The sequence below is a fragment of the Pleurodeles waltl genome, chromosome 4_1, assembly GCF_031143425.1.
Source record: "Pleurodeles waltl isolate 20211129_DDA chromosome 4_1, aPleWal1.hap1.20221129, whole genome shotgun sequence".
In the NCBI taxonomy this organism is placed as follows: domain Eukaryota; kingdom Metazoa; phylum Chordata; class Amphibia; order Caudata; family Salamandridae; genus Pleurodeles; species Pleurodeles waltl.
In genome coordinates, this window is record NC_090442.1 from 191236719 (window position 1) to 191262309 (window position 25591).

General features: G+C 44.5%; 1 protein-coding gene across 1 annotated transcript in view; it reads left to right on the forward strand.

The window, feature by feature from the left end:
* ATP6V1E1 (ATPase H+ transporting V1 subunit E1) overlaps window positions 1-25591 on the forward strand; it is a 138090-nt gene that overhangs the window by 44661 nt on the left and 67838 nt on the right. The window contains exon 5 of the mRNA XM_069228058.1: window positions 13903-13992. Within this exon, the coding sequence (XP_069084159.1) occupies window positions 13903-13992 (90 nt within the window). The remainder of the gene's footprint in view (window positions 1-13902; window positions 13993-25591) is intronic.

Here is a 25591-nt window from a genome sequence, read left to right on the forward strand (position 1 = left end):
CTTGCTTCTTCGGCCCTTGTATATCCTCTTCTTTCTTCAGTCAGTCGAATCTGTTCTGGTATCAGGAGGCCACGTAAATACTGAATTTTGGGATATTCAGGGGAGTGCAGGGTAGTAGGTAATGGACTATTTACCCTTGAGGTGACTACACCCTTTGTATGACCTCTTCCTGTGGGAATTGGGTATAACCCTGTCCCAGAGTTCCTAGCTCCACCAAAAACAAGATGGTGGAACCCTTCTTTTGTGGTGCACATAACGGGTGTGACAAGGCTGGTATTGCACCATGCCTACCTGCTTTAGCTAATTTCCCACCTGTCCTAGTGCTAAATGGGTCTCGGGCAGGGGGTGGCAACTCCCAGGTCTGGGGGAAGCCGGATCATATACCAAAGACGGAGGGTCTTTAGAGTCCCTGGCCATTGTATGCAGATTCACAAGCCATCCTGCAAGAGGAGGTGATAACACCTTCTTCCGGAGCAGGCATTGTTTCTGGCCTCTGAGAGCAGGGCTTTCAGCTCTAGGGGTCAGAAACATGTCTGCAGTGGCTGGCTTGTCGATACCATCAGCCAGCACACTAGAGGACTAGTAGCTTTTAGAGGGCACATCTAAAGTGCCCTCTGGGTGTCTGGGTGCACGTCCTAATAAATCCAAGACTGGCATCTATCTAGATTTATTAAAATGAGGTATTTGATACCAAACACCATAGGTTTCAGTGAAGCTATTTTGTAGCTGGGTAACTCGTGTTGACCAGTGCCTATTACATACCTTAAAAAGGCTCACTTGCAGTGTCTAAGCGATTGAACTAAATGTCACAGGGACATATATGCTCCTGAAGATATGCCTCACATCAAATATAATGCACTCTGCCTTAGGGATCCGAGGCCTGCTGTAGGGGTGACTTACATATATTTAGATGCAGTGACTGGTGCCTGGCACACAATGTGTATGCCATGTTGTGTTTTCACTCATGGCTCGCACCATGACACAGTCTGCAATGGCAGGCTGTCTATGATTTGCAGGGGGCGGGAGGGGGTCTCTTAGGGTGACACAATGCATGCTGTAGCCCTTACGGACTCTCTGTAGTCCCCAGGCCCTAGGTGCCAGGGGTACCATTTATCAGGGACTTACCGAGGTACTGGTGTGTGTGTGTGTGCCAGTTGTGTACAATTAGACCTTTGACTTTGTTTTAGGGAAGGAGCACTGGAGAACTGTTTAGCAGGAACTTAGTGCACCCCAGTCGCAAAACCTCCATACCAGTGAGCAAAAAGTGGGGGTGGCCATTTCCCAAGGGGGCACTTTGCTACACTCTCTTCGTAGTAATTTTGATGGATCTGATCTTCATAGAAGATGCAATTAAATTATGATGCATATTTAAAAGAAAAAGGATATTCCGCGCTGATGACTTCGGGTGAATTGAGAGTTTGCATTCATGTGAGTCCTTTCTCTGGGTTTTGGGGCAGTATTTATGATGGATATTGTCATTTACCACTGATGTCACTGGGCCTCAATTGCTGTTGTACTCCAGTTGGGCAATCTGATTTCTCCTCTGTACACTTGCCTCGCTATTGTAGTACTTATGTGATATTCAAAGTACATGGGACTTGATGGCTAAACTTACATTATGAGTAAAATTTGGATGCCCTGAGCTGTCTTCAGGAACTCTTTGGTCTTAAGTTCCTTCTTATGAGATATGGTTCCAGGCAAATGGTATTATGTATCTAGTTGGCGCCGATTTTGTCTGCCGTTTAGTCTGCAAGGCTTTAATACTAAAGTTGGTGTGAAAGTTAATGGAGAATTTTAAAAATGTGTCCTACAAAGTGAAGTTGCCCAAAACCCCACTACACCACCCAGGTCTGTGGTGATGTTTTAAGGGTGGCCTTAATCCCTAACGAGTTCATGGGGTTTCAGCGTCTGAGGGAAGGAGCGCATCTCAGTAGTAGATGGTGTTAAGAGTCCACTAGTTCACAAAGTTAAATGCAGTGGGGGTACGGATGCTTGTATTGGATTAGCACCGGCAGTACATCGTTTTTATGTCCCAAAATTTAATGGTCGATATCTCAAAACTGACTGAGCACAAGATTGTTCGTTATGAGGACGCATCCTCTAGTTTACCCTTTCAAATTGAGAAACTGAACTTTAGGGCTGGGGTCCAACCCAGACTCTGAACTATAACATGCCTGCTAGGAATAGCACTTATTCATTGGTTTTATTATTTTACACTTGTATATAGCGCATGGGCACCAAGAGGTATACATGTGCTTTTCAGTCGTTTCAGAATCAGGGTGACTTCCTTGAGCCAAGACACTGTTGGCCTGAGCCATCATTACCCAACGCTCTGCGCTGAGCCATTTTGGGGAAAAATAAAAGCAAAAAGGTCATAGCTGGGGGAGTGGGGTGGTGGGGTGGGGTTCGTATGTGTGAGTTTAGCCTGACCCCCCCCAGGCTCCCAGCATTGAAGTTTATAATAATAATTTTGAAAAAATCTAATTTTGGGATTTGCGGATCGAACAGAGGTCCTGGGTCCTTCAGAGCTTCCTGGGTTCCCAGGATTTGAAAATTCAGCACAGTAATCCCAAATCCTGAAGGGAAAAATTAAAGGGTTTGGTGTACTACAACTAAGCATGGTCAAGCCCCCATACCCTCCTCCCCCTGCTCACGGCCGTCGGTGTTGCACAGCGTGGATTGGCTGCATACAGTACCTAACCCCCAAAGTGCATGGCCAGTGCCCATGTGTGGCAGGGGTTGGTAACCGGGAACCGTTGGGGTCTAGTACATTTAAAATAAGAAAACACAGGAAAAAACAACGATTGAAGTAATGGTTCACTTCCTTTATAACACTAAAATCCACTGTGCAAGTTCTGATATGATTACAAATTGAAGCCAAAAAATACTGTCATAACAACAGTCCTGTATACCTTACTCGCACAAAAAAAGCATTGATAAGGACGTCACAATATTTATCCTATAAAATAACACCTAATAGCATAATGTCATGAAATAACACATACTATGACCAATAGATACTATATTAATAGTTTTCTCTTTCAGGGCAGGTAAGGGTAATGAGATTTGCAATCTCACCTGTCACATCAAGGGTGAAATCCAAGATCATTGCTCCTCGTGTGAATTATAGTTTCCATGGCTGTAAGAGTTGTGGATTATGGTGCTAAACGTAACTTGCAAATTGCAGTGAGTTTTCAAATTTCACTTTGTAACCTTTACTCTACTTTACCTTTTTTTTAATGAATTGCTGAGATTTTATTCTAAATGTCTGTGGAGCTGTTTAACTGTTAAGTTAGTAAATATGAAGGTTGTGCCTTCTGTCATAACATGATTCTTTGGATTGTTTGTGAGTGACTTTGTAAATCCCTTGAAAGATGAACAGTATATGTCAATCTCTGAATTTGAGTTCAGTGCCCAATACACAAAGGACAAGGTCTAAGAGTTTCAGCCTCGAAAAGAAAAAAAAGTTTAATATAGGACACACTGACCTTCTCTGAACTGGTGAGTATCTTTCTATATTTGCAAGGGTCACTGTATTTGTTTTTTCAAAGGACTAATATGTATTCAGTCACAGGACTAAATGGTTAATTTGGCAATTTGCTGAGTCCTGCTGTGGATGGAGGCACCTGGGCACCAACCCTTCCACTTGTCTATGGTCTTGAGTTCCTGCTTGTTCCAGCCTGATGAAGTTGCTGCCATTTGACGAAGTGACACCGCCACAGCCCGATTTCTCCCGCCCAACTTTTTTTGTTCACCGTTATAGCTTCAACAGAAATTGTGCCCACCCCAGGACCTACTTAATGCAGGCCACAGAGCAACGGCTCAGTGGACATGAACCAAAGGCCTGCAGGTCTATTCCTGGACAGAGTCCAACGCAAGGAACCTTTGCTCCACGACCATCAAACGCAACACCGCAGCTGTAACCGAACGCCCCCACTACTCCTCTGCCATCCTCCACGACCTCAAAAATGCACAAAGGCAAACACACTGCTGACACGCATCCCCCAGTCACATGGTAGGACCCTGCGGCAGAATGCCAAGCCTTAACATCAATTTTCCTTGACCCAACCTAAGCAGGATGCCATTTTGACTGACTGCATTGGACCCTGTCTGAAACCTGTGTCCTAGGAAGGTAATACATTGGAGGCAACACAACATGAAGGTCCTCTTTGCTTCTGACTGGCCTTCATGGCTGGATTGAAACCATCTTCTTCTGTCCTGAGAACCACACAGGAAACTTATGTGCCTCCTCAATGTAATATCCATGATGCCAGGCACAATCCACCACTGAACCTGACCACATTGTACTTGAACTTGTCTTGTAAACACATCTCATTCTTTTCCTACTGCATGTATGTTGCGAAGGTAATGAAGTGCCCACACTTTCCCAAAGTGTAGTGGGAAGTTATTATATCTTATGTTAATTCATTTAAAATGTGGCATAATTGTCTGGCAAACCCAGAACCAGGCAGACTCCCCAATTTAGACCATGTTGGGCTCTTCTTTTTGCTCAGTGCTCTTGTCAGCCCAAAATGGCAAAATGTGATGCGCTTTATTAGGATGGTGTCAGTCTAGGTTTGTGGGTGAAATGTCTAATTCCAGCTGCAAAGACAAACCTTACATCTATGTGGGTTGAATGTTTCATGTCATGTAATGCAAGTTCTACTCACATGTCCTCTTTTTGATACCAATGAGACAATTTGCTTGTCCCATTTTCCTTCCACATAGCCTGAAAACAGAATGCACTAATTTTGATGTTGGTGCTCAAATTGTATGATTGCAGGTCTTCTGTGACGTTTTTTGGAAATAGTTTCTATGTTGGACTGTAATTAGGTTGTTTAATGTATTTAATGCTTTAATGTGTTAGAGTTATGGCCTTTGACTTGATAAACTTCAGTGTCCCTTCTACAAACATTGTATGTTTCAAGTGGAAGAAGCTTGGTTCTTTATTTTTCCAAATGGTACATCATCAGGAGAATTGTTTATTTTTTGGTTATTTTTTTTTTAATAACAATTAATTAATTAAATCTGTTGGATTTCTGGTTCAATAGTTGAGGAAAAATTGAAAATTCAAACGAGTCCAACCCAACATATGGTTCACTGTTTAACATAGCTTAAACATTTGAGTTAAAGTTCTTCGTAAGTGTACAATGTATATAGGCAAAAGAGATGTGATGCTTGGATAGCTGTATAAAACTGCCCCCCCCCCCCACCTCTTGCGATTTACATGCAGTCCCAGTATCTTCTGTTACAGACTGCTTAGTGATCTCTCAAACAAGTTTCATGGAGAGCCAAAAACTAGAACGTAAATATTCCTTGTGAGAGCTAATGTTTTGAAACTAGAAAACATTTACAAATAGGCATTGGAAATTCTTTCCTATTCTGTTGTCTGTGTATAGTGCAGTAGTTGCTTGCAGCAGCATGGAAAAGGGCTCTGTCCTCTTCAGATGCACATTTTCTTATAAAAAATACATAAAATAAGTCACAAACTACACAATCCATCATATGAACTGCATATAAGAATGCTTTTATCCGTGAGTCTTCCAAGTCTTGATAATATGACAAACAAGCAACACTCAGCTCCATGAAGATTCGCATATCCGCTTAATACTTTCCTAAATTCAGTGCTCCACATTCCATCTCATCTAGAGGTCGTTAGAGGGCACAAGAACTTAGTTGTTGAGCTTCAACATCACCAACTCAACCTGCTGTGTCCTTATTACTCTCCTTGGTGATGATTTCAACCTCCCAGACAACAGAAGTATTTAAAAAAAAAAAAAAAAAAAGACGCCCTCCTCAACCTCACAACATTACCTTACTGGCTAAACCATGTTTCCATCCTCTTCATTCTTCTGGGTATCCAATCAACAGACCAAGGCCAATTCAAAAGAGAACAACAATCTTTCAGAGCTTTCAAAGACTTCTGTAACAGCAACCTGATGCTCAAATTGGTGTTTTACCTTTCCAGCACCACATGCAGTATCAACACCTTTATAAAAGACTTCGGTGCTTTGCTGAAAAACTATACATACACCCATGCTCCCAGTTAAAACACAAAAGTGCAAGCTGAATACTTCCGCAGCCTAGTACTGCATCTCGCCATTCCGTCCACACAAGACAGAAAATGGAAGATAAACTGAATTCCCGATGCTTATGCTCTTGAAGTTGCAACGTTCAACACAGAAGCAACTCATCACATAAGCCAAGGCCAGGTACTTGAAAATGCCTACAGAAGCGGAGCACTCTTCACAAGAATAAAGTGCTACATCAGCTCCTTGCTTCACCCTTTATTTCCACACTCCTCCCCACTTTAGTGCAATGCCATCAACCTCTTCTTGAGTGGAAAAAATGGGGAAGACCTAACAGTCCTTTGGCAATACCAAGCGTGCTTCTTTTCTGACCCCATCCCTTCCCTCTGCAATATGATCATTGTTGAGATGCAGTGTAATCTCCTGTCTCTCATAGACTTTGCAAAATATTCAACTCCAGCAAAGTCCCTTCCTATAAAGATGTCTTACACTTGTCCTAAATCTTAGTGTTTTTTGGAGAAACTCGCACACCCTAGTCGATCCCTTCATAATTTGAGGCATCTTCCCAGAAGCTCTCAAGACAGGCTGGATCTGCCAATTTTCGAAACAACCAAAACTAGAACCTGACGACCATGCCAACTACAGATGGTAGCAAAGCAAGACATTGCAGTTTGTTGAACTCCCCCAGCACACCGTCTCTTCTGAAATGGAGGCAAGGGGTCGACTGATGCGCTAGCTAAGAAAGATCAGTTTATGAGGCGATATGGTGTTCATGCAAACATGTCATTGTGTGAGGGAAGTGGCTGGGTCTCCTGCCATGAACTTTCAGAGTCACAAGAGACTTGGGGTTGGCAGGTGTGGACCGACTCTCTGTTTTTTGGGTTAATTCTCAAGATGTACATTTACCTACACACAACTAATCCTTTCTTTCATTGTCGATCCATGTTTTTTTACCCTGTGGTGTCTTTTCCTGTATCTTAAAAAATCTATAAAATTGTTTATTAAAAATAAATAAATCATAGACTGTCTTCCTGACCACAGATAATGGTTATACCTTTGCTTCTTGACATTACTGACGTTTGACAGTCAGTCATCTCACCCTTAACCACACCCTGAAAACTTAAATGAAATTTGGGACAGAGAGAGATCAGCAGTGCCCTCACTCCCATCATTCATCACCTCCACAATGGCCACCATTGCCGACGCCTCGAAGCACGCAGAGGTAAAACCACTCCTGAAGAAAACAGCACAGTGACCTCAAACTACCGCCCAATCTCACTGCTTCGCTTTCCTGTCAAAGTTCTGGAAAGAGCCATCAATCAACAGCTCTACGAATACCTTGAAGAATACTCTCTGTTAGACACCTCCCAAAGTGGTTTCTGTGCCAACCACAGCACCAAGACCACCTTCATCGCTGCAACAGACTACATCAGAGCCCTCCTCCACTGCGGAGAGAAAGCAGCCTTAATCCTCCTCGACCTCTCAACGGTGTTCAACACCATATCCATCACACCCTCATCACCAGACTCTACCACATCGGAAACTGGAGTAACGCTCTCAAGTGGATCCATGCCTTTCTCACAGGACACACCTGGAGAATCCGCCTACCTCGTTTCACCTCCAAGCCCAAGAATATAATCTACAGCATCCCCCAGGGGTCCTCACTCAGACCCACCCTCTTCAGCACCTACTTGACGCCACTTGCCGACATCGTACGCACTCAGCATCAGCTCATACGCTTTTGACACGCAACTCAGCTCTCTCTCGCCTCCCCCAGAGCCAGTGCCATGTCCAACATTGCTGAGTGGATGAGATCCACCTGCTTGAAACTGAACATGGACATGACAGAAGTGATCGTTTTTGGAGACAACACCCCCCCCCACCCAGCCGGACCCCCCTCCCCCGGGAAGACACCTGGTGGCCCACCATATTCAGGCAAACCCCAGTCCCAGCAGACCACCCCTGTAACCTCTGCATCATCATCGACCGCAAACTCACCCTCAAGTGACAGATAAACACGGTTGCCTCCCCTTGCTTCCTCATCCTCCGCATGCTGCTTAAGATTTTCAGATGGATCCACTTTCATGCCAGAAAAATAGTAACCCAAGCCCTCGTCATCTGCAGACTAGACTATGGAAACGCCCTTTACATCGGAGTCACCTCCCAACTCCTCAGTCTTGTTCAAGCTAAACAGAACTCCATAGCAAGACTCATCCTAGACCTCCCCAAACGGACCTACATCAACCCTCACCTCAGAAGCCTCCACTGGCTGCCCGTGCACAAAAGATGCAAGTTCAAGGTTCTGAAACTAGCGTACAAAGCCCTTCACAACATCGGACCCACACACATGAACCACTGGCTCTCCTCCAATCAACCTGCCAGAGAACTCTGATCAACCTCCCTCGCACACTCCCATGTGTCCACCGCTACAGTGGGCGTTCCTTCTCCTACCTCACCGCCAAGGCCTCTGCGACCTCCCCCTGCACCTGAGAACTGCACACACCATTCTCGACTTCTGGAAGAAACTCAAGACCTGGCGCTTGGATGAAAGGCCATCAGCTCACAGCATCAGCCCTCAGTGCCTGAATACCCCCTGGGTGATAAGCCATGCTTTGCAAATGCCAGTTGTTTGATTGACTGCACTGTACGCCACTGGAGTCCACACAACACCACTCTTCTCTGTGCTAATGCACTTTACTCCACTACACACCACTCTGTTGTGCATCATTCAACTCTGTGCCGTTGCACTCTACCCTGCACTGCCCCACTTTGTGCCACTGCAGCCTACGCCAAAGCACTGTAATTTACTTTGTGCTACTGCTCTCCACGCCAGGGTTCTGCAAAGTCGGTCCTGGAGAGCCGGGTCCATGCCAGATTGTTAGCATATCCACATTTAGAATAAAAATGTTTCAGAAATCTACATTTTTCTAAATGTGGAAATGCTAAAAATCTGGCATGGACCTGGCTCTCCAGGACCGACTTTGCAGAACCCTGCTCTACGCCAGTGCATGCTGCACTCTACATCACTCTGCTCCGCAAAACTGCACTCTACCACTCTACACCACTGCACTCTGACACTGCATTTTATACCTCGACACCACTCTACGCCACTTTAATCTACTGTGCACCACTGCACTCTACGCCGCTGCACTCTGCCACTTCACTCTCCACCTCAGTACCACTCTACTTTATGCCAATGCACTCTACTTTACACCACTGCATTCTCTTCCTACGCACCCTACACCACTCCAGTCTAGGCCATTCCATTCCACTCTACTTTGCACCACTCCACTCTATGCCACTAACCTGCATTACATAACACTTTTTTTCTACCCCACTTCACGCTGCTCTAAAAAAAAAAAAAAGTACTGTACACCACTGCACTCTGCACCTCTTTACTTTATGCTGTACCACTCTATGCCACAGTACTCTAAACCACTGCACTCTACCCAGTGTAATCTACACCACATCACTCAAAACCAATGCACTCTATGCCACTCTACACCATTGCACTCTGTATCACTGCACTCTGTTCTGCACCACTGCATTATACGCTAATGCACTCTACACCACTGCACTGACACTCTACTCAGCAAGACTGCACACTCTGCCACAGAACTGCGCTATTCTGCACCACTGTCTATGCCACTGCACTCTACTCTGCACCACTCATATCTACACTAATGCACTCTGTCCACTTCACTCTACACCACTCTTCTCTACTCTGCGCCACTGTGACTGCGCTGCACCACTGTGACTCTGTTCTGCACCACTTCAATTTACCCTGCACCACTTCAATTTACCCTGCACCACTTCACTCTACTTTGAAACCGTCTACTCTGTGCCACTGCACTCTGTGCCACCCTGTGTCACTCCATTCTACACCATTGCACAGTATGCCACTGGACTCTACACTGCGCCACTCTACTCTGCATCACTCTAAGCCACTGTACTCTACGCTACTGTACTCTGCAACACTTTATTCAAAACCAGTGCACTTTAAGCCACTGCACTCTCTGCCAATCTACTCTGCACCACTGTACTTTACGCCACTTCACTCTAGACTACTCTACTCCACAACGCTCTGCTCCATTACACTCTGACACTCTACTCCAACCCTCTGCTCCACTCTGTCATTCTACGCAGCTCGCTTTCTTCCACTCCATACACCTTCACTCCACTCTATTCTACAACACACTACTCTACTCCACTCTAGTACTCCACTCTGTCACTCCACTCTGCCACTTCACTTTGACACTCTATGCCAGTGCTTCCCAACCTGTGGTCGTGGGATGCCTGGGGGGTCCGCAAAGCCTCTTCAGGGGGTACATGATTACTTAGAACATTAACTAATATTAACAGATTAATAAAGTGGCCAAATGTACAATTGAAAATTTCAAAACGTTCTGTAGATGTCAAAGTATTAGATATTGGAGGCTAAAAATTAAATTATATACTCGGATTCATTTGTGGGAGCAGTGCACAATGTGTGGCTTCAGTTGAATTTAGAAGTGCTCCAACATTCCTGTTAGTTACATTTAAAAAAAAAATGTTTGTATTTGAATTTCTTGTACATTGAATAAAATGTGTATGTGTTTAATAGAATGCTTGTTTCAGTATTTTTTGTGTATTATTTTCTGGTTCAAATCATACAGTGTTTAGGCCTGGATCCCCAGCTTCCAGTAATGACTCAGTGGGGGTGAAGGAGGCCCGGGATTCCAGTAATTCCTTGGGGGGGACCTGGGGCCCAGTAATGTTAAAGTGGGGGTCAACAGAAGTAAAAAGGTTGAGAACCACAGCTCAATGCCACTTCCCTCTGCAACACTGTACTGTACTCTGCACAACTCCACTCTACAACACTCTATTCTGCTCTGCACCCTTCTTCTCGAACACTACTCCCTCCACGGCATTCAACACTGACACTCCACTTCACAATAGTCTACATCACTCAAAGCACTCAGTGCCGCTCTATTTGTAACACCTCACTTTACTGCACGACATTCTACTTTGACACTCCACATCACTTTCCTTTACGACACTAACTTTTAGCCATGCAGAATAGCTGCCAAGCTGATATACAATATTGCTAAAACATATTGGCAAAGCCAATAGCTCTTGTACAGGAGAGATCTGTTGGCTTTGCCAATGCTTGTTTTCTTTTCAGAATGTGTGCCTGCAGATCCAGTGCTTTAGAGAAGTACAGAGTGCAGTGCTTAGAAAACAAATGAACAAAAACGAAAAAAAGCCTAAAAATTCAGTTGTGATACTTCGGTTATGGCTAGTCTTCCTAGCGGAAAGCACTTCTCTGCATATTGTTGAAACAGATTGAATAGGAACATTTGTTACACTCTACTCTGAGGTCTCTTGAGGTGGGTCTTCTAGAGAGTGGTTCTTAACCAATGGTCCTTGGACCCTTTGTGTCTGCGAAGCTTCCTGAGGGGGTCCTCGATTGCTTACAAAATTAAATAATAGATGGTTAATAAGGTAAATATATGTAAAAAGTAATTATATACATTTTGTTGAAAAACGCTCTGTTGATGGGAAGTATTTTGAAGTTGGAGGCTAAAAATTAAGTTAGCATCATTTGTGGTAGCAGTGCAAATGCAGGAAACAGAATCCGGTATGGGCAGTTGGCACCCTCAATTTAAGTACTGGTCTACATTTACAAAAAAATAGCATGTATTAAGTACAAAAAAAAGAGTCTAGCATATTGCTTGATCTTTTAAAATCACGTTTTGAAAAGCTCTAACCTGATTAAAATGTCTATATTTGCTAGATCTATACTCGTTTCTGCATTTTTGTGTATTATTTTGAGGTTCAAGTCGTAGAAATTGCTTAGGCTGGGATAGGTGCCTGGCTTCCAGTAGTGATTCGATGGGGGTCCCCAGAAGTCAAAAGCTAATAATGTTCTAGACATAAAAAAATGGACATTTTGAGAGTAGGTTTGAAGGTGTTTATGAAGAACATGGACCTTTAACTCATGTAAGAAATTACAGACAGGTGAGAAAGCCCTTCCACAATCAGCTCAAGTCTATTTTGAAGAGTACACCAAAGAGCCTATTTCGCATTTCTGGATGCCAGGTTGTGCAATACAGGGAGCTCTTTGTTGCCAGATAGACAGAGATCAGAGTATTGATGAATCTGAATACCATGCAGCCCACTGTAATGCTGTCCTTACATTTTCAAACCCAGAGCTTTCAGAGCCTTCATGAGCTCTGGATTTCAGAATCGTGGATCACAGAGAAACTGAAATGATGTGCGTGTGTAGAAAAGGGACAGCATTAGTAAGAAGAGTCCAGTTGGTCATTAATATGGATTACATCTGACAGACCTGGGTTATAATCTTAGCATTCATATATGACCACATTGTGTAATCCTCAGCAGTTTGTGCCATCACCATGCTCCCATACCCTTTATAATTGGGAGAGTTTAGATGCACTTTCAAATAGCAAGATAATATTTGATCATTTACTCTTTCAGGAAAACTACTTACATTTGTGGTTGTGATAATTTAGGCAACTGAAAAAAAAAAAAAAAAATACAAAAAGTAATTTTCTTCCAAATCACAGATATCTAGTTGATTATGGGCAATGTACGGAAGCATCCTCTTGAAATTTTAAAGTTTATCCAAGACAAGACCTGGCAGCTACCACTAACTCCAAGTTAGAATTTCGTTCTTAGTGATTGTATTGGAACAACAGTTCTTTTAAGGGAGTCATTCACAGAAACAAGGTACAACATCTTGCCATGCTGCAGGTGTATAGTCTGTGGTGAGGTTTCCTTAGAGGATAAATATATATTGTTTTCTTGTTTGTCAAGTGAGGAGGTGGCTGGAAGTACTCAATATAAGTTAAGTTCAGGAAACTTGATGCAAGTCCTTGGAGTAGCACTTTTCCCAGAATCTTCCCCTGAAGAATGGGCACCCCCTTTGACGTGGGGAAAGTCTCTTTAGACCTCAGAAATAATGTCACACTCCTTTCTTTGTGTCTAAGAGTCTTAGGAGTATACTAATGCCACCCTCCTTTATTGTCCCTGAGAGTCTTAGGAGTATAATAATGCCACACTCCTTTCTTTGTGTCTAAGAGTCTTAGGAGTGTACTAATGCCACCCTCCTTTCTTTGTCCATAAGAGTCTTAGGAGTACAAGTCTTGCATACATCACATCTTGATGCCTTATGTTTTAGGTAATGGCAATGAATACACTGAGAACGAGGGTCATCAGTGTAAATGTTCTTGTGTCCACAAGATGAACAAGGTTTAAAAATAGATTTCTTCTCATGGTCAGTCATGACAGTTGGCTGTCTGATAAAGATCTCCCTGGGCATGAAAAGACAGATGATAACTTTTAAAAAACAGTACTTCTGTGCTGAAGATAGGGCTTGTTCAAATCCAGGGCAGATCAGAAAGGTAAAATCAGGGCAGAGCTCTGGAACTCCTTCATACACTGGGTGTGGTAGAAATCTGAGTAATGGTAGCCTCCTAAGGGTAGTAGAAAAGATTAAGCTTCCACCTCATTACTGAAGTTTCTGTTCTTTACAATGATGTGGTTGTGCTACTAAATAGATAAGGTTGTTTCAGGCCTATTTCCATTTTAACACTGTATACTGCTATTTTAATGTGAAGGGTATGATTAAATTATATGAATATATAAAAAATACCTTTGTTGGAGAACTGAAGTTTCAAGTAACTAATTTCTTTTGTCCTAGACCTGAGGTTTGTGTGTTTATAGATTGTTTACAAGCTACATTGTTTTTCTCAGTTAATTGCAAAGACATGTTTCATCTGAGTGCAAAAGGGACATGACTAAAAAAGAAACCAGATGTTTGTTTGTTCATTTTTTTTTTTTTTTTTTTTCCACAATGTTTCACTCCTAGGATTTATTGAATGAAGCTAAACAACGGCTGGCTAAAATAGTGAAAGATGGCACCCAGTACCAAAAACTGATGAATGGATTAGTTATGCAGGTACGTTTGCATTGAGTTATTTATCACAAAATGTGAGAACACTTGGATGCAGTTCAGGCAGCCTGGCTTATTCAAGCCTGGCTTAAGCCTCTGTCTGCTAATGGTTGCAAAGTGGCTATTGCATTTACTAGACTGAAGTACAGTGGTTATTGTTAATAAAGAAATTAATACAAATATTTTAATTAGTGGTCATTATTGTTATTGTTTTCATATAGCCCTTCATAACCCTGACTAGGTTTTGAAGTGCATTGCTAGACTAAGGGGCAAGTGTCATCACATGAAATGAGTGGTTAAAAGGAGGTTGAGTTACTGTGGGTCCTGCGTGGGAAGATTTTTGGTGTAATGAGTGATTGACTAAAACAGTGCTGTGATAGCATTTGCTTCTCTTCTGAGGGTAGTAAGATGTGAATGAACGAGAGGGAGCACTCACAAGCATTATATTTTTATGATTTGTTATTATTTGTTTGGAAAGGTGTGGGCAATGTGTGGCCTATTTGGTGGTGTTAAAAAAAAAAAAAAAAGTTATTGATTTTATTTTAAAAAATAAATTATATAGACAGTAGTGCATCTTGTCAGTGCTATATATTTCCCATATACATCACTTGTATAGCCGCAATTTAAAGAGGCACGTGTACATAAGGAGAAAGGAATAACAGGTGGTTGAGAAAGGTTAGATACAAAGGAGAGGGAAACAAACAATTGAAAACCACAACTATCTTGTCAGTCAGTCCTTATTAGAGATGGCATGTAGCTGGATGGAGGAGATAGATGTCCATTGTCCCTGGCATGAGAAATGTGGCTCACCTTTTGGTTTAGGAGCCCAGATCAGGTTCTAAGAGGCTTGCAGGTGTGTGCAAAAAGCATAGGTTGGCCGAGCTGTAAAAAACAATCAGGGTCTGAATGTATTTGCTTCCTATTTAGAAGCAGAAGGTAACACAGATGTTTTCAAGCTGTTATTACCATGTTTACCAGGCAGGGGAGCTTATAAAAGCAGCAACTGGCACAGCAGATTCCCCAGGAGGGAGGGTGTGACACGTGCAGCCACTGAGTGGAAGGTGAAAACCGCTTGTCCCAGCTCTGTGAAATGGGATACTTGAGCAGACCCTGCACTAATCTCAGCCTGAATAACAGATTTCGGCACTGGCCCAAACTGTGAGCGTCCCTCGTCAAGCCTCCACAAGGGTTGGGGGGTGGGCATGGAGACTGGGAAGAGGGGGGGGGGGCGAGTAGAAATAATGTCTGGTAACGATGCGCTTTGCCAGTAGGAAGGCCAAGTAGAATAAGTTTACTCTTGCCTTATCCTTGGTTGCACGTGCATAGTACCCCATTGAACATGCCTTCAAGCAGTGCAAAGTGGCCGAGCCAGTGGTCTGGGCCAGCTTTGTAGTAATGGCCACCAAGTACTGTGACGGGGACGAGCAGGCCCACAACATGCAGAAAGTCAGCACTCTGTGCCTGGCAGCAAAGGCACAGGCCTCCTGCACCAAGGAAGAAATAGTTGACTTTGGCTCGGACAGATAAGCCAGATGAAGAAAAAGAACTGGATTCACTTGATTTGGACATTTATACACACCTTAGCTGGGATAGGCTAGTATTGGCTCCCTTTGCTTATGTGCAGTGGGTACCTCTAGTGCTTCCTCCTACCTTGATTGCATGCAGTAAGGGGGCCCCTGAGTATGTTTGTCTGCCTATGGTCTTCGTAAGCCAGCTAATGAGTTTGCAGGCAGTTCCCATTAAATGGATGTCTTGCATCGCCTTATGTTTGGCAGGCTCCCATTTAGTGATGTTACGCCCTGTGTGCAGTGCCTGGGTCAGTACCTGATATGTCACATACAGTGCTCTCTTCTACTTGCTCAAAAAATAACCCCAGTGTGCCATCATAGAAGAGGTCCCCAATTGTGATTATATCTGTGGATTGCCATTGTCGCAGGTCCAAGAGCGTGAATGACCTCCTGACATGTGGCAGGCCCCAAGCAGTGTGAGAGCAGGTGCATAGCGAAGGGTAGAGACTGAGTGTAGGCTCCTACAAAAACAGTGGTGAGCTCACCTGCTCCCCACTTCCCCCCCCCAAAGGTATTGGCATGGGAGTAGAAACAGGGTTGTAGGTTGTGAAGGGTGTAATAACTGTAGTACCTGTTCAAGCCACCAGTGAGGTGTCTCAGAAGTGGGGTCTTCCTGCTGCTCTCCACTAACCAGCGACTCACCCGCTGCACCACCAAATAACATTCACAACTTGTGACTCTAAGCCCCCTGTCTGTAGGCAATTTCAATTTAGCTAGAGCAACAAAGCAGTGACCTGTCTGCCAAACGAGCTTCCCTAGTAGGGTTCGCCTATTGAACAGGGCAATTTGGCGAGCCACCGAAAGCCTGAGCGTCTGTCATAATGGTATCTGATTCCAGTGGGCTGGGACTGCCCTTATGACACTGCCGTCCAGCAGGTCAGCTGCGACATGATCAATCCGAATCCCCAAGTAGCTGAAGGTCTGGGCTTGCCAGCTGGGCGGCCCTCCCCCAATATCCCACCCCACTTCTAGTACTACTGGGCTATATGGGAAGTGTTTTGGTGTTGTGGCTAAACATTGGAAGGCACTTCACTTGAACTTGGCAATCATGTACCTGCTGTTATTTATCTGCTGGAGTGCAGTAGAGTGAGAAATAAGTGTGCATGAGATTGTCCTTCCCATCCTTGATTGGATAACGTCTGGTTCCTGGGTGCGCTTGGTCCAGAATGATCTAATATCTTTATTTTTCTTTATTTGTCCATGTAATTTTGCATCATTAGTTTTGGATCTCTAAATAATTGTTCAGCTTGTATGACAAAGGTGGATCCACAAATGGATGTCTTGTTGCTGAGATAATAAGACGTAAAATAAATGTGTGTGAAGTTATGTATTTATATATTACCTACTGGTGGTCGCCAGTATGTAGTTATTGTTAGGACCCAATTCCAATAAACAAAGGGTTTTTTGTTTTGCTAATAACTTTGGCGCGGTTTGAGGAATCTTCATGAAGTTTTCAAAAGTAGTGGCCTAGACATTTCAGCTGCTGTCTGGAAAGTTTCAGGGCGATCTGGGGGAGGGCTCGGTGGTGGTGGGGGGGGTGGTGTGTATTCGATGGCATGTGTAGATGCAGATTCACATGCTGTGCATATATCGCCATCTAGTGTTGTGCTCAGAGTGTTACGAGTTGGCTTTCTTTGAAGAAGCTTTTTTCGAGTCACAGGATCGAGTGACTCCTCCTCTCAGTGATAGTGCGCATGGGCATCGACTCCAATTGTTTTCTTTCCATCGGGTTCCGACGTGTTCCTTCCCGCTTGGTACTTTCGGTTCGGTACTATCTGAACTTATCTTTCCTTTTTCTTAACGTTGGTATAATTTTCAAACGCGGTTTCTGACTACACTCGATCCGATTGTAGCCTCTGGTTCGATTAAACGCCCTTTTGGGCGCTCACGTCCTTCTCAGGCCTACTGAGTCATAGGCTCATGGATCGGACTCCATTTTGATTCTGTCCTCAGTGCCCCGCCAACTTCCCCTACATTCAGTGTGCATCCTCTGACTTTCTCCAGACCACCAAGAAGAGACCTGCGAGGCATCTGTCTTTTAGATCGAAGAAGACCTTACGAGATCGAAGAGCAAGGCGGTTGGAGATGGTGTCAAAGTCCACAGAGCAAATGCCTGACATATTTGGTGAGGAACAGGCACTTGACTGCAGTCTCCATTCGAGACTTCGACCGAGATTCAGATGAGAACAGCCAGGTACGCCGTGCAGCGCAGTACGTGAGTACACCAGCCTCTTCCCAGAAAACTTAAAAAAATCACAGAAGGCCTTTGGTATACCACTGCTTGCCAGCCATGGTTCAACCTGAAAACAGCAAATCTTTGACCGACCCTCAGGTTTGGTGCCAAAAAAGGCCAAGACTCACTCCCAACAACAGACTGTCACGCCTGTTTCGGCGTAGAGTCGAAAGATGGAGGCTTCCACTTCAGAACCAAGTCGGCTTCGTAACACATCAGAGCTGAAACATCCACGCTCCTCTTTGGAGCTGAAACAACGAAGCCCATCTTAGGAGCCGAAAACACTTTCCCTTACTGCTGAGACCACTTTTTCGGCCCGTAGGAAGCATACTGCCACCAAGCTTTCGGAGCATTCATTAGGAGGCAGAAAACAGGTTTCATCTTCAGAAACAGGAGGGAGATGAGACAGACATTAGATCCATTCTTGAGGTCATGGACCAAAAACTAAGGAGGATTTAAATCCAGAAAGAGACTAGAAAGATTATTGACTCTCCTCCTCCTATTACGAAGAGGAAATTAGCATTCCAGGAGAGTTTGGATGTGGCCTTTCATCGGCGAAAATATTTAAACAAAAGGAAAAGCCATAGACTGTTCAGCTTTCTCCACCACATTTGTCTCATCTTACACCACCTCATACTCCACCAACTTCACCCACACAATCTCATGCTTCTTCTCATGGAGGACTATATGAGTGATAATATTTATAACATGGATCCATGGAACAATGACCTACAAGACCGTCTCCACCTGAGGATACCACAGCCTATAATCAGGTCATTTCCAGAGCAGCCGCCTATCATGGTGTGCAGATGCACTCTGAGCCATTAGGAGAGGATTTTATATGTACCCAACTCACAACCAATGTTTTCCAATGCTACCTGGTATGCTTAAACATGCAGATTACATTTTTAAAGAACCAGTCAAGGCTAGGGTGTTAACACCTAGAATAGTTCAAAAATATAAATCGGCACCAACTGATCTAGTTTTCATTTCACAGCAGTTACTGCTAGATTCCATTGTAGTCAGTGCAGCCAGAAAACGGGCAAATAGCCAGTCCACAGGGGATGCTCCTCTCCCTGACAAAGAGAGCCGCAAATTCGATGCAGCAGGCATAAGGGTAGCAACTCGGGCTGCAAATCAGTGATGCATTGCTAACTTCCAAGCCCTTTTAGCTAGGTATGACAGGGCACATTGGGATGAGATGCAATACCTCCCAAAGGAACATCGGAAAAGGGCACAGCAGGTAGTGGAAGAGAGACAAACCATCGCCAATAATCAGATCCAATCACCACTAGACTCAGCTGAGACGGCAGCTAGGGGAATGAACACTAGCATCACAATTTGAAGACATGCTTGGTTGAGGTACTCAGGCTTTAAGTTTGAAATACAAAAAGCGGTCCTTAACATCTTTTTTAATAAGCAGCAACTCTTTGGACCGGAGGTGGACACAACCATTGATAAATTAAAAAAGGACTCTGAGACAGCAAAGGCCACGGGATCCCTTTATACAACACCTTTTTGGGCCTCATTTCGCAAACCTCAGTTTAAAGGAGGTTTTAAGCCACAAACTTCAGAGGCCTCTACGTCCCAACAAAAACAGGGACAACAATATTATCCCAGGGGATCTTTCAGGGGCTCTTATAGAGGACACAATTTCAGATCCAGAGGTAAATCCCCTGCCGCAAGAGGTGCCTCCACCTCATCAAAGCAGTGACTTTCCCTACACCCCCAAACAGTATACATTCCCTGTAAGAGGAAGCCTGCAATATTTCCATACTCACTGACAACAAATTACAACAGATCAATGGGTATTGTCAATTATCCGCAGTGTTTATTGCCTAGAACTTATCTTCACTCCACCAAACATTCCTCCCCATTCACACAGGCTTTCTCTCGAACACACTGTTCTGTTAAAACAAGAGGTAGAATCTCTTCTACTCAAAGGTGCAACAGAAATGGTTCCCTTCAGTCAGCAAGGGACAGGAGTATATTCTCTATACTTCCTTGTAAGGAAATGCCTCCTTGGCATGGTTGCCCCCTGACTTTTTGCCTTTGCTGATGCTATGTTTACAATTGAAAGTGTGCTGAGGCCTGCTAACCAGGCCCCAGCACCAGTGTTCTTTCCCTAACCTGTACTTTTGTATCCACAATTGGCAGACCCTGGCATCCAGATAAGTCCCTTGTAACTGGTACTTCTAGTACCAAGGGCCCTGATGCCAAGGAAGGTCTCTAAGGGCTGCAGCATGTCTTATGCCACCCTGGAGACCTCTCACTCAGCACAGACACCCTGCTTGCCAGCTTGTGTGTGCTAGTGAGGACAAAACGAGTCAGTCGACATGGCACTCCCCTCAGGGTGCCATGCCAGCCTCTCACTGCCTATGCAGTATAGGTAAGACACCCCTCTAGCAGGCCTTACAGCCCTAAGGCAGGGTGCACTATACCATAGGTGAGGGTACCAGTGCATGAGCATGGTACCCCTACAGTGTCTAAACAAAACCTTAGACATTGTAAGTGCAGGGTAGCCATAAGAGTATATGGTCTGGGAGTTTGTCAAACACGAACTCCACAGCACCATAATGGCTACACTGAAAACTGGGAAGTTTGGTATCAAACTTCTCAGCACAATAAATGCACACTGATGCCAGTGTACATTTTATTGTAAAATACACCCCAGAGGGCACCTTAGAGGTGCCCCCTGAAACTTAACCGACTATCTGTGTAGGCTGACTAGTTTTAGCAGCCTGCCACAAACCGAGACATGTTGCTGGCCCCATGGGGAGAGTGCCTTTGTCACTCTGAGGCCAGTAACAAAGCCTGCACTGGGTGGAGATGCTAACACCTCCCCCAGGCAGGAATAGTCACACCTGGCGGTGAGCCTCAAAGGCTCACCTCCTTTGTGCCAACCCAGCAGGACACTCCAGCTAGTGGAGTTGCCCGCCCCCTCCGGCCAGGCCCCACTTTTGGCGGCAAGGCCGGAGAAAATAATGAGAAAAACAAGGAGGAGTCACTGGCCAGTCAGGACAGCCCCTAAGGTGTCCTGAGCTGAAGTGACTCTAACTTTTAGAAATCCTCCATCTTGCAGATGGAGGATTCCCCCAATAGGGTTAGGATTGTGACCCCCTCCCCTTGGGAGGAGGCACAAAGAGGTTGTACCCACCCTCAGGGCTAGTAGCCATTGGCTACTAACCCCCCAGACCTAAACACGCCCTTAAATTTAGTATTTAAGGGCTACCCTGAACCCTAGAAAATCAGATTCCTGCAACTACAAGAAGAAGGACTGCCCAGCTGAAAACCCCTGCAGCGGAAGACCAGAAGACGACAACTGCCTTGGCTCCAGAAACTCACCGGCCTGTCTCCTGCCTTCCAAAGATCCTGCTCCAGCGACGCCTTCCAAAGGGACCAGCGACCTCGACATCCTCTGAGGACTGCCCCTGCTTCGAAAAGACAAGAAACTCCAGAGGACAGCGGACCTGCTCCAAGAAAAGCTGCAACTTTGTTTCCAGCAGCTTTAAAGAACCCTGCAAGCTCCCCGCAAGAAGCGTGAGACTTGCAACACTGCACCCGGCGACCCCGACTCGGCTGGTGGAGATCCGACACCTCAGGAGGGACCCCAGGACTACTCTGATACTGTGAGTACCAAAACCTGTCCCCCCTGAGCCCCCACAGCGCCGCCTGCAGAGGGAATCCCGAGGCTTCCCCTGACCGCGACTCTTTGAATCCAAAATCCCGACACCTGGGAGAGACCCTGCACCCGCAGCCCCCAGGACCTGAAGGACCGGACTTTCACTGGAGAAGTGACCCCCAGGAGTCCCTCTCCCTTGCCCAAGTGGAGGTTTCCCCGAGGAACCCCCCCCTTGCCTGCCTGCAGCGCTGAAGAGATCCCGAGATCTCCCATTGACTTCCATTACGAACCCGACGCTTGTTTCTACACTGCACCCGGCCGCCCCCGCGCCGCTGAGGGTGAAATTTCTGTGTGGGCTTGTGTCCCCCCCGGTGCCCTACAAAACCCCCCTGGTCTGCCCTCCGAAGACGCGGGTACTTACCTGCAAGCAGACCGGAACCGGGGCACCCCCTTCTCTCCATTCTAGCCTATGTGTTTTGGGCACCACTTTGAACTCTGCACCTGACCGGCCCTGAGCTGCTGGTGTGGTGACTTTGGGGTTGCTCTGAACCCCCAACGGTGGGCTACCTTGGACCAAGAACTAAGCCCTGTAAGTGTCTTACTTACCTGGTTAACCTAACAAATACTTACCTCCCCTAGGAACTGTGAAAATTGCACTAAGTGTCCACTTTTAAAACAGCTATTTGTGAATAACTTGAAAAGTATACATGCAATTTTGATGATTTGAAGTTCCTAAAGTACTTATCTGCAATACCTTTCGAATGAGATATCACATGTAGAATTTGAACCTGTGGTTCTTAAAATAAACTAAGAAAAGAAATTTTTCTATACAAAAACCTATTGGCTGGATTTGTCTGAGTGTGTGTACCTCATTTATTGTCTATGTGTATGTACAACAAATGCTTAACACTACTCCTTGGATAAGCCTACTGCTCGACCACACTACCACAAAATAGAGCATTAGTATTATCTCTTTTTGCCACTATCTTACCTCTAAGGGGAACCCTTGGACTCTGTGCATGCTATTCCTTACTTTGAAATAGCACATACAGAGGGATCTTTCAGGGGCTCTTATAGAGGACACAATTTCAGATCCAGAGGTAAATCCCCTGCCGCAAGAGGTGCCTCCACCTCATCAAAGCAGTGACTTTCCCTACACCCCCAAACAGTATACATTCCCTGTAAGAGGAAGCCTGCAATATTTCCATACTCACTGACAACAAATTACAACAGATCAATGGGTATTGTCAATTATCCGCAGTGTTTATTGCCTAGAACTTATCTTCACTCCACCAAACATTCCTCCCCATTCACACAGGCTTTCTCTCGAACACACTGTTCTGTTAAAACAAGAGGTAGAATCTCTTCTACTCAAAGGTGCAACAGAAATGGTTCCCTTCAGTCAGCAAGGGACAGGAGTATATTCTCTATACTTCCTCATACCAAAAAAGTATGGCACTCTCAGACTAATTCTCGATCTCAGACCTCTAAATCAATATTTCCTGTCAGAATATTTCCACATGGTTACTTTACAGGAGGTCATTCTCCTATTACAAAAACAAGATTACATGATAGCATTAGACCTAAAAGATGCCTACTTCCACATTCCTATACATCCAGCACACCTCAAGTATTTAAGGTTTGTGATAGCCGGCAAGCACTATCAATTCAAGGTACTACTCTTTAGAGTAACAACAGCGCCAAGGGTATTCACAAAATGTCTAGCAGTAGTTGCGGCATACCTCACAAGATTGCACATAGATGTCTTCCCTTATCTAGACTGGATAATAAAAGCCAGCACCATGTGAAACTGTCAAAGACCCTGCCCAAATTAGGGTTCACAATCGATTACCAGAAATCTCACCTTCAGCCAGCACAAATTCAACCTTATCTAGGAGCAATTCTGATCACTCAGTCAGCATTAGCCTACCCAAATCTACTACAAATCCAAGCGTTTCACACGCTGCTATCCCATTTGCAGGTCAATCAAACTTGCACTGTAAGGTTTGTCATGAAGCTTTTGGGAACGATGGCATCATGCATAGCAATGCAACAGTTTATCTCGCAACAATGGTCTCAGGCACAGGGTCATGTTGTTGCACCGCCAAACTTAGGAATCTCTGCAATGGTGGAATCACACCAACTTATCAAAAGGGTGGCCATTTCAGGACCCTGTGCCACAGACTCTAATCGCCACAGATGAATCAATGGCAGGTTGGGAGCGCATCTCAAAAATCTTACAATACCGGGAGAATGGGACTCAATCCAGCAAACTTACCACACCAACCACTTGGAATTGCTGGGAGTGTTCTTAGTCATCAAAGCATTCCAACCACAGATTATACACAAAACAGTCTTAATAAGGACAGACAACATGACAACAATGTATTATCTGCAAAAACAGGAGTGGGGGGGGGACACATTTACCTCAATTGTCACTTCTAGCACAAACAATTTGGAAATGGGCAATTCACAATCACATTCACCTGCTAGCGGGATACGCAACCAGCTAGCGGACCTCCTTAGCAGGACGCAGCAACAAATACACGAATGGGAGATTCACCCACAAGTAATTCAATATTACTTTCACATGTGAGGGAACACCAAACTTGGACCTTTTCGCAACAAGTGAAAACGCAAAATGCCAAAACTTGGCGTCCAGATGCCCACACCCTCAATCCAAGGGCAATGCTCTATGGATCAATTGGTCAGGCATATTTGCTTGCGCTTTCCCCCCTTTTCCATTAATTCAGTTTCTGGTCAACAATATCTGTCACACTTCCCTCACTATGGTACTCATAGCTCCCACGTGGGCACGTCAACATTGGTACACAACAGTATTGGATCTGTCGGTAGTACCACATCACAAGCTCCCCAAAAGACCAGACCTATTAACTCAAAACAAGGGTCAGATCAGACATCCCAATCCCAGTAAGCTCAACCTAGCGATTTGGCTCCTGACGTCATAGAATTTGGATATCTACAGTTTCCAGCAGAATGTATGGACACTCTAAAACCAGCACGTAAACCTAGAACCAGCCAGTATGTTATTTGCTTCAATTACAGAAAGCAAATCTTGCATATACATCTATTAAAATTAATTTAACAGCAATATCAGCCTACCTCCAAAACAGACAACACACCTCTCTGTTTAGAATTCCTGTCATAAAAGCTTTTATGGAAGGTCTTAAGAGTTATTCCACCTACAGTTCCACCAGCTCCTTCATGGAGTCTTAACATTGTCCTCACAAGACTTATGGGCCCACCTTTTGAACCCATTCATTCTTGCCTCTTCAGTTTCTCTCATGGAAGGTTGCTTTCCTAGTAGCAATTACTTCCCTAAGAAGACTAAGTGAAATTCAAGCATTCACTTTGGAAGAACCCTTCTTCCAAGTACACAAACACAAAATAGTACTTAGGACAAATCCAAAATTTGGACCCAAAGTGGTTTCACCATTTCACATTAATCAGTCAGTGGAATTGCCAGTCTTCTTTCCACAGCCAGATTCAGTTGCTGAAAGAGCTCTCCACTCTCTTGATATTAAAAGAGCTCTTATGTATTACATACACAGAACAAAAGACTTTAGGAAAGCTCAACTTTGTGTGGCTTTCCAACAGCCTCATAAAGGTAATCCCATTTCCAAACAAGGATTGGCTAGATGGATAGTAAAGTGTATTCAAACTTGCTCTCTTAATGCTAAAAGGCAAATATTTGTAACTCCTAAAGCACACTCACCTAGAAAGAAAGGAGCTTCAATGACATTCTTTGGAAATATACCAATGGCAGACATATATAAAGCATCTACATGGTCCACACTACTGTGTGGATGTCTTACCTCGACAACAAGCAAATGTTGGTTGGTCAAACAGTGCTTAAACCACTATTTCAAACTACTTCAACTCCTACATGCTAACCACCGCTTACTTGGGAGAGGGACTGCTTTTCAGTTGATGCACAGCATGTGTATCTGCAGCTACACATGCCATCGAACTGAAAATGTCACTTACCCAATGTACATCTGTTTGAGGCATGTAGTGCTGCAGATTCACATGCGCCCTCCCTCCTCCCTGGAGACCTGTAGCCGTTGTACAGAGCCCAACACTAGATGGCGATATATGCACAGCATGAGAATCTTTGTTTTTTCTGCCTGTTTTGAGTGCCTTCTCTTTGCTTTCCCTAGT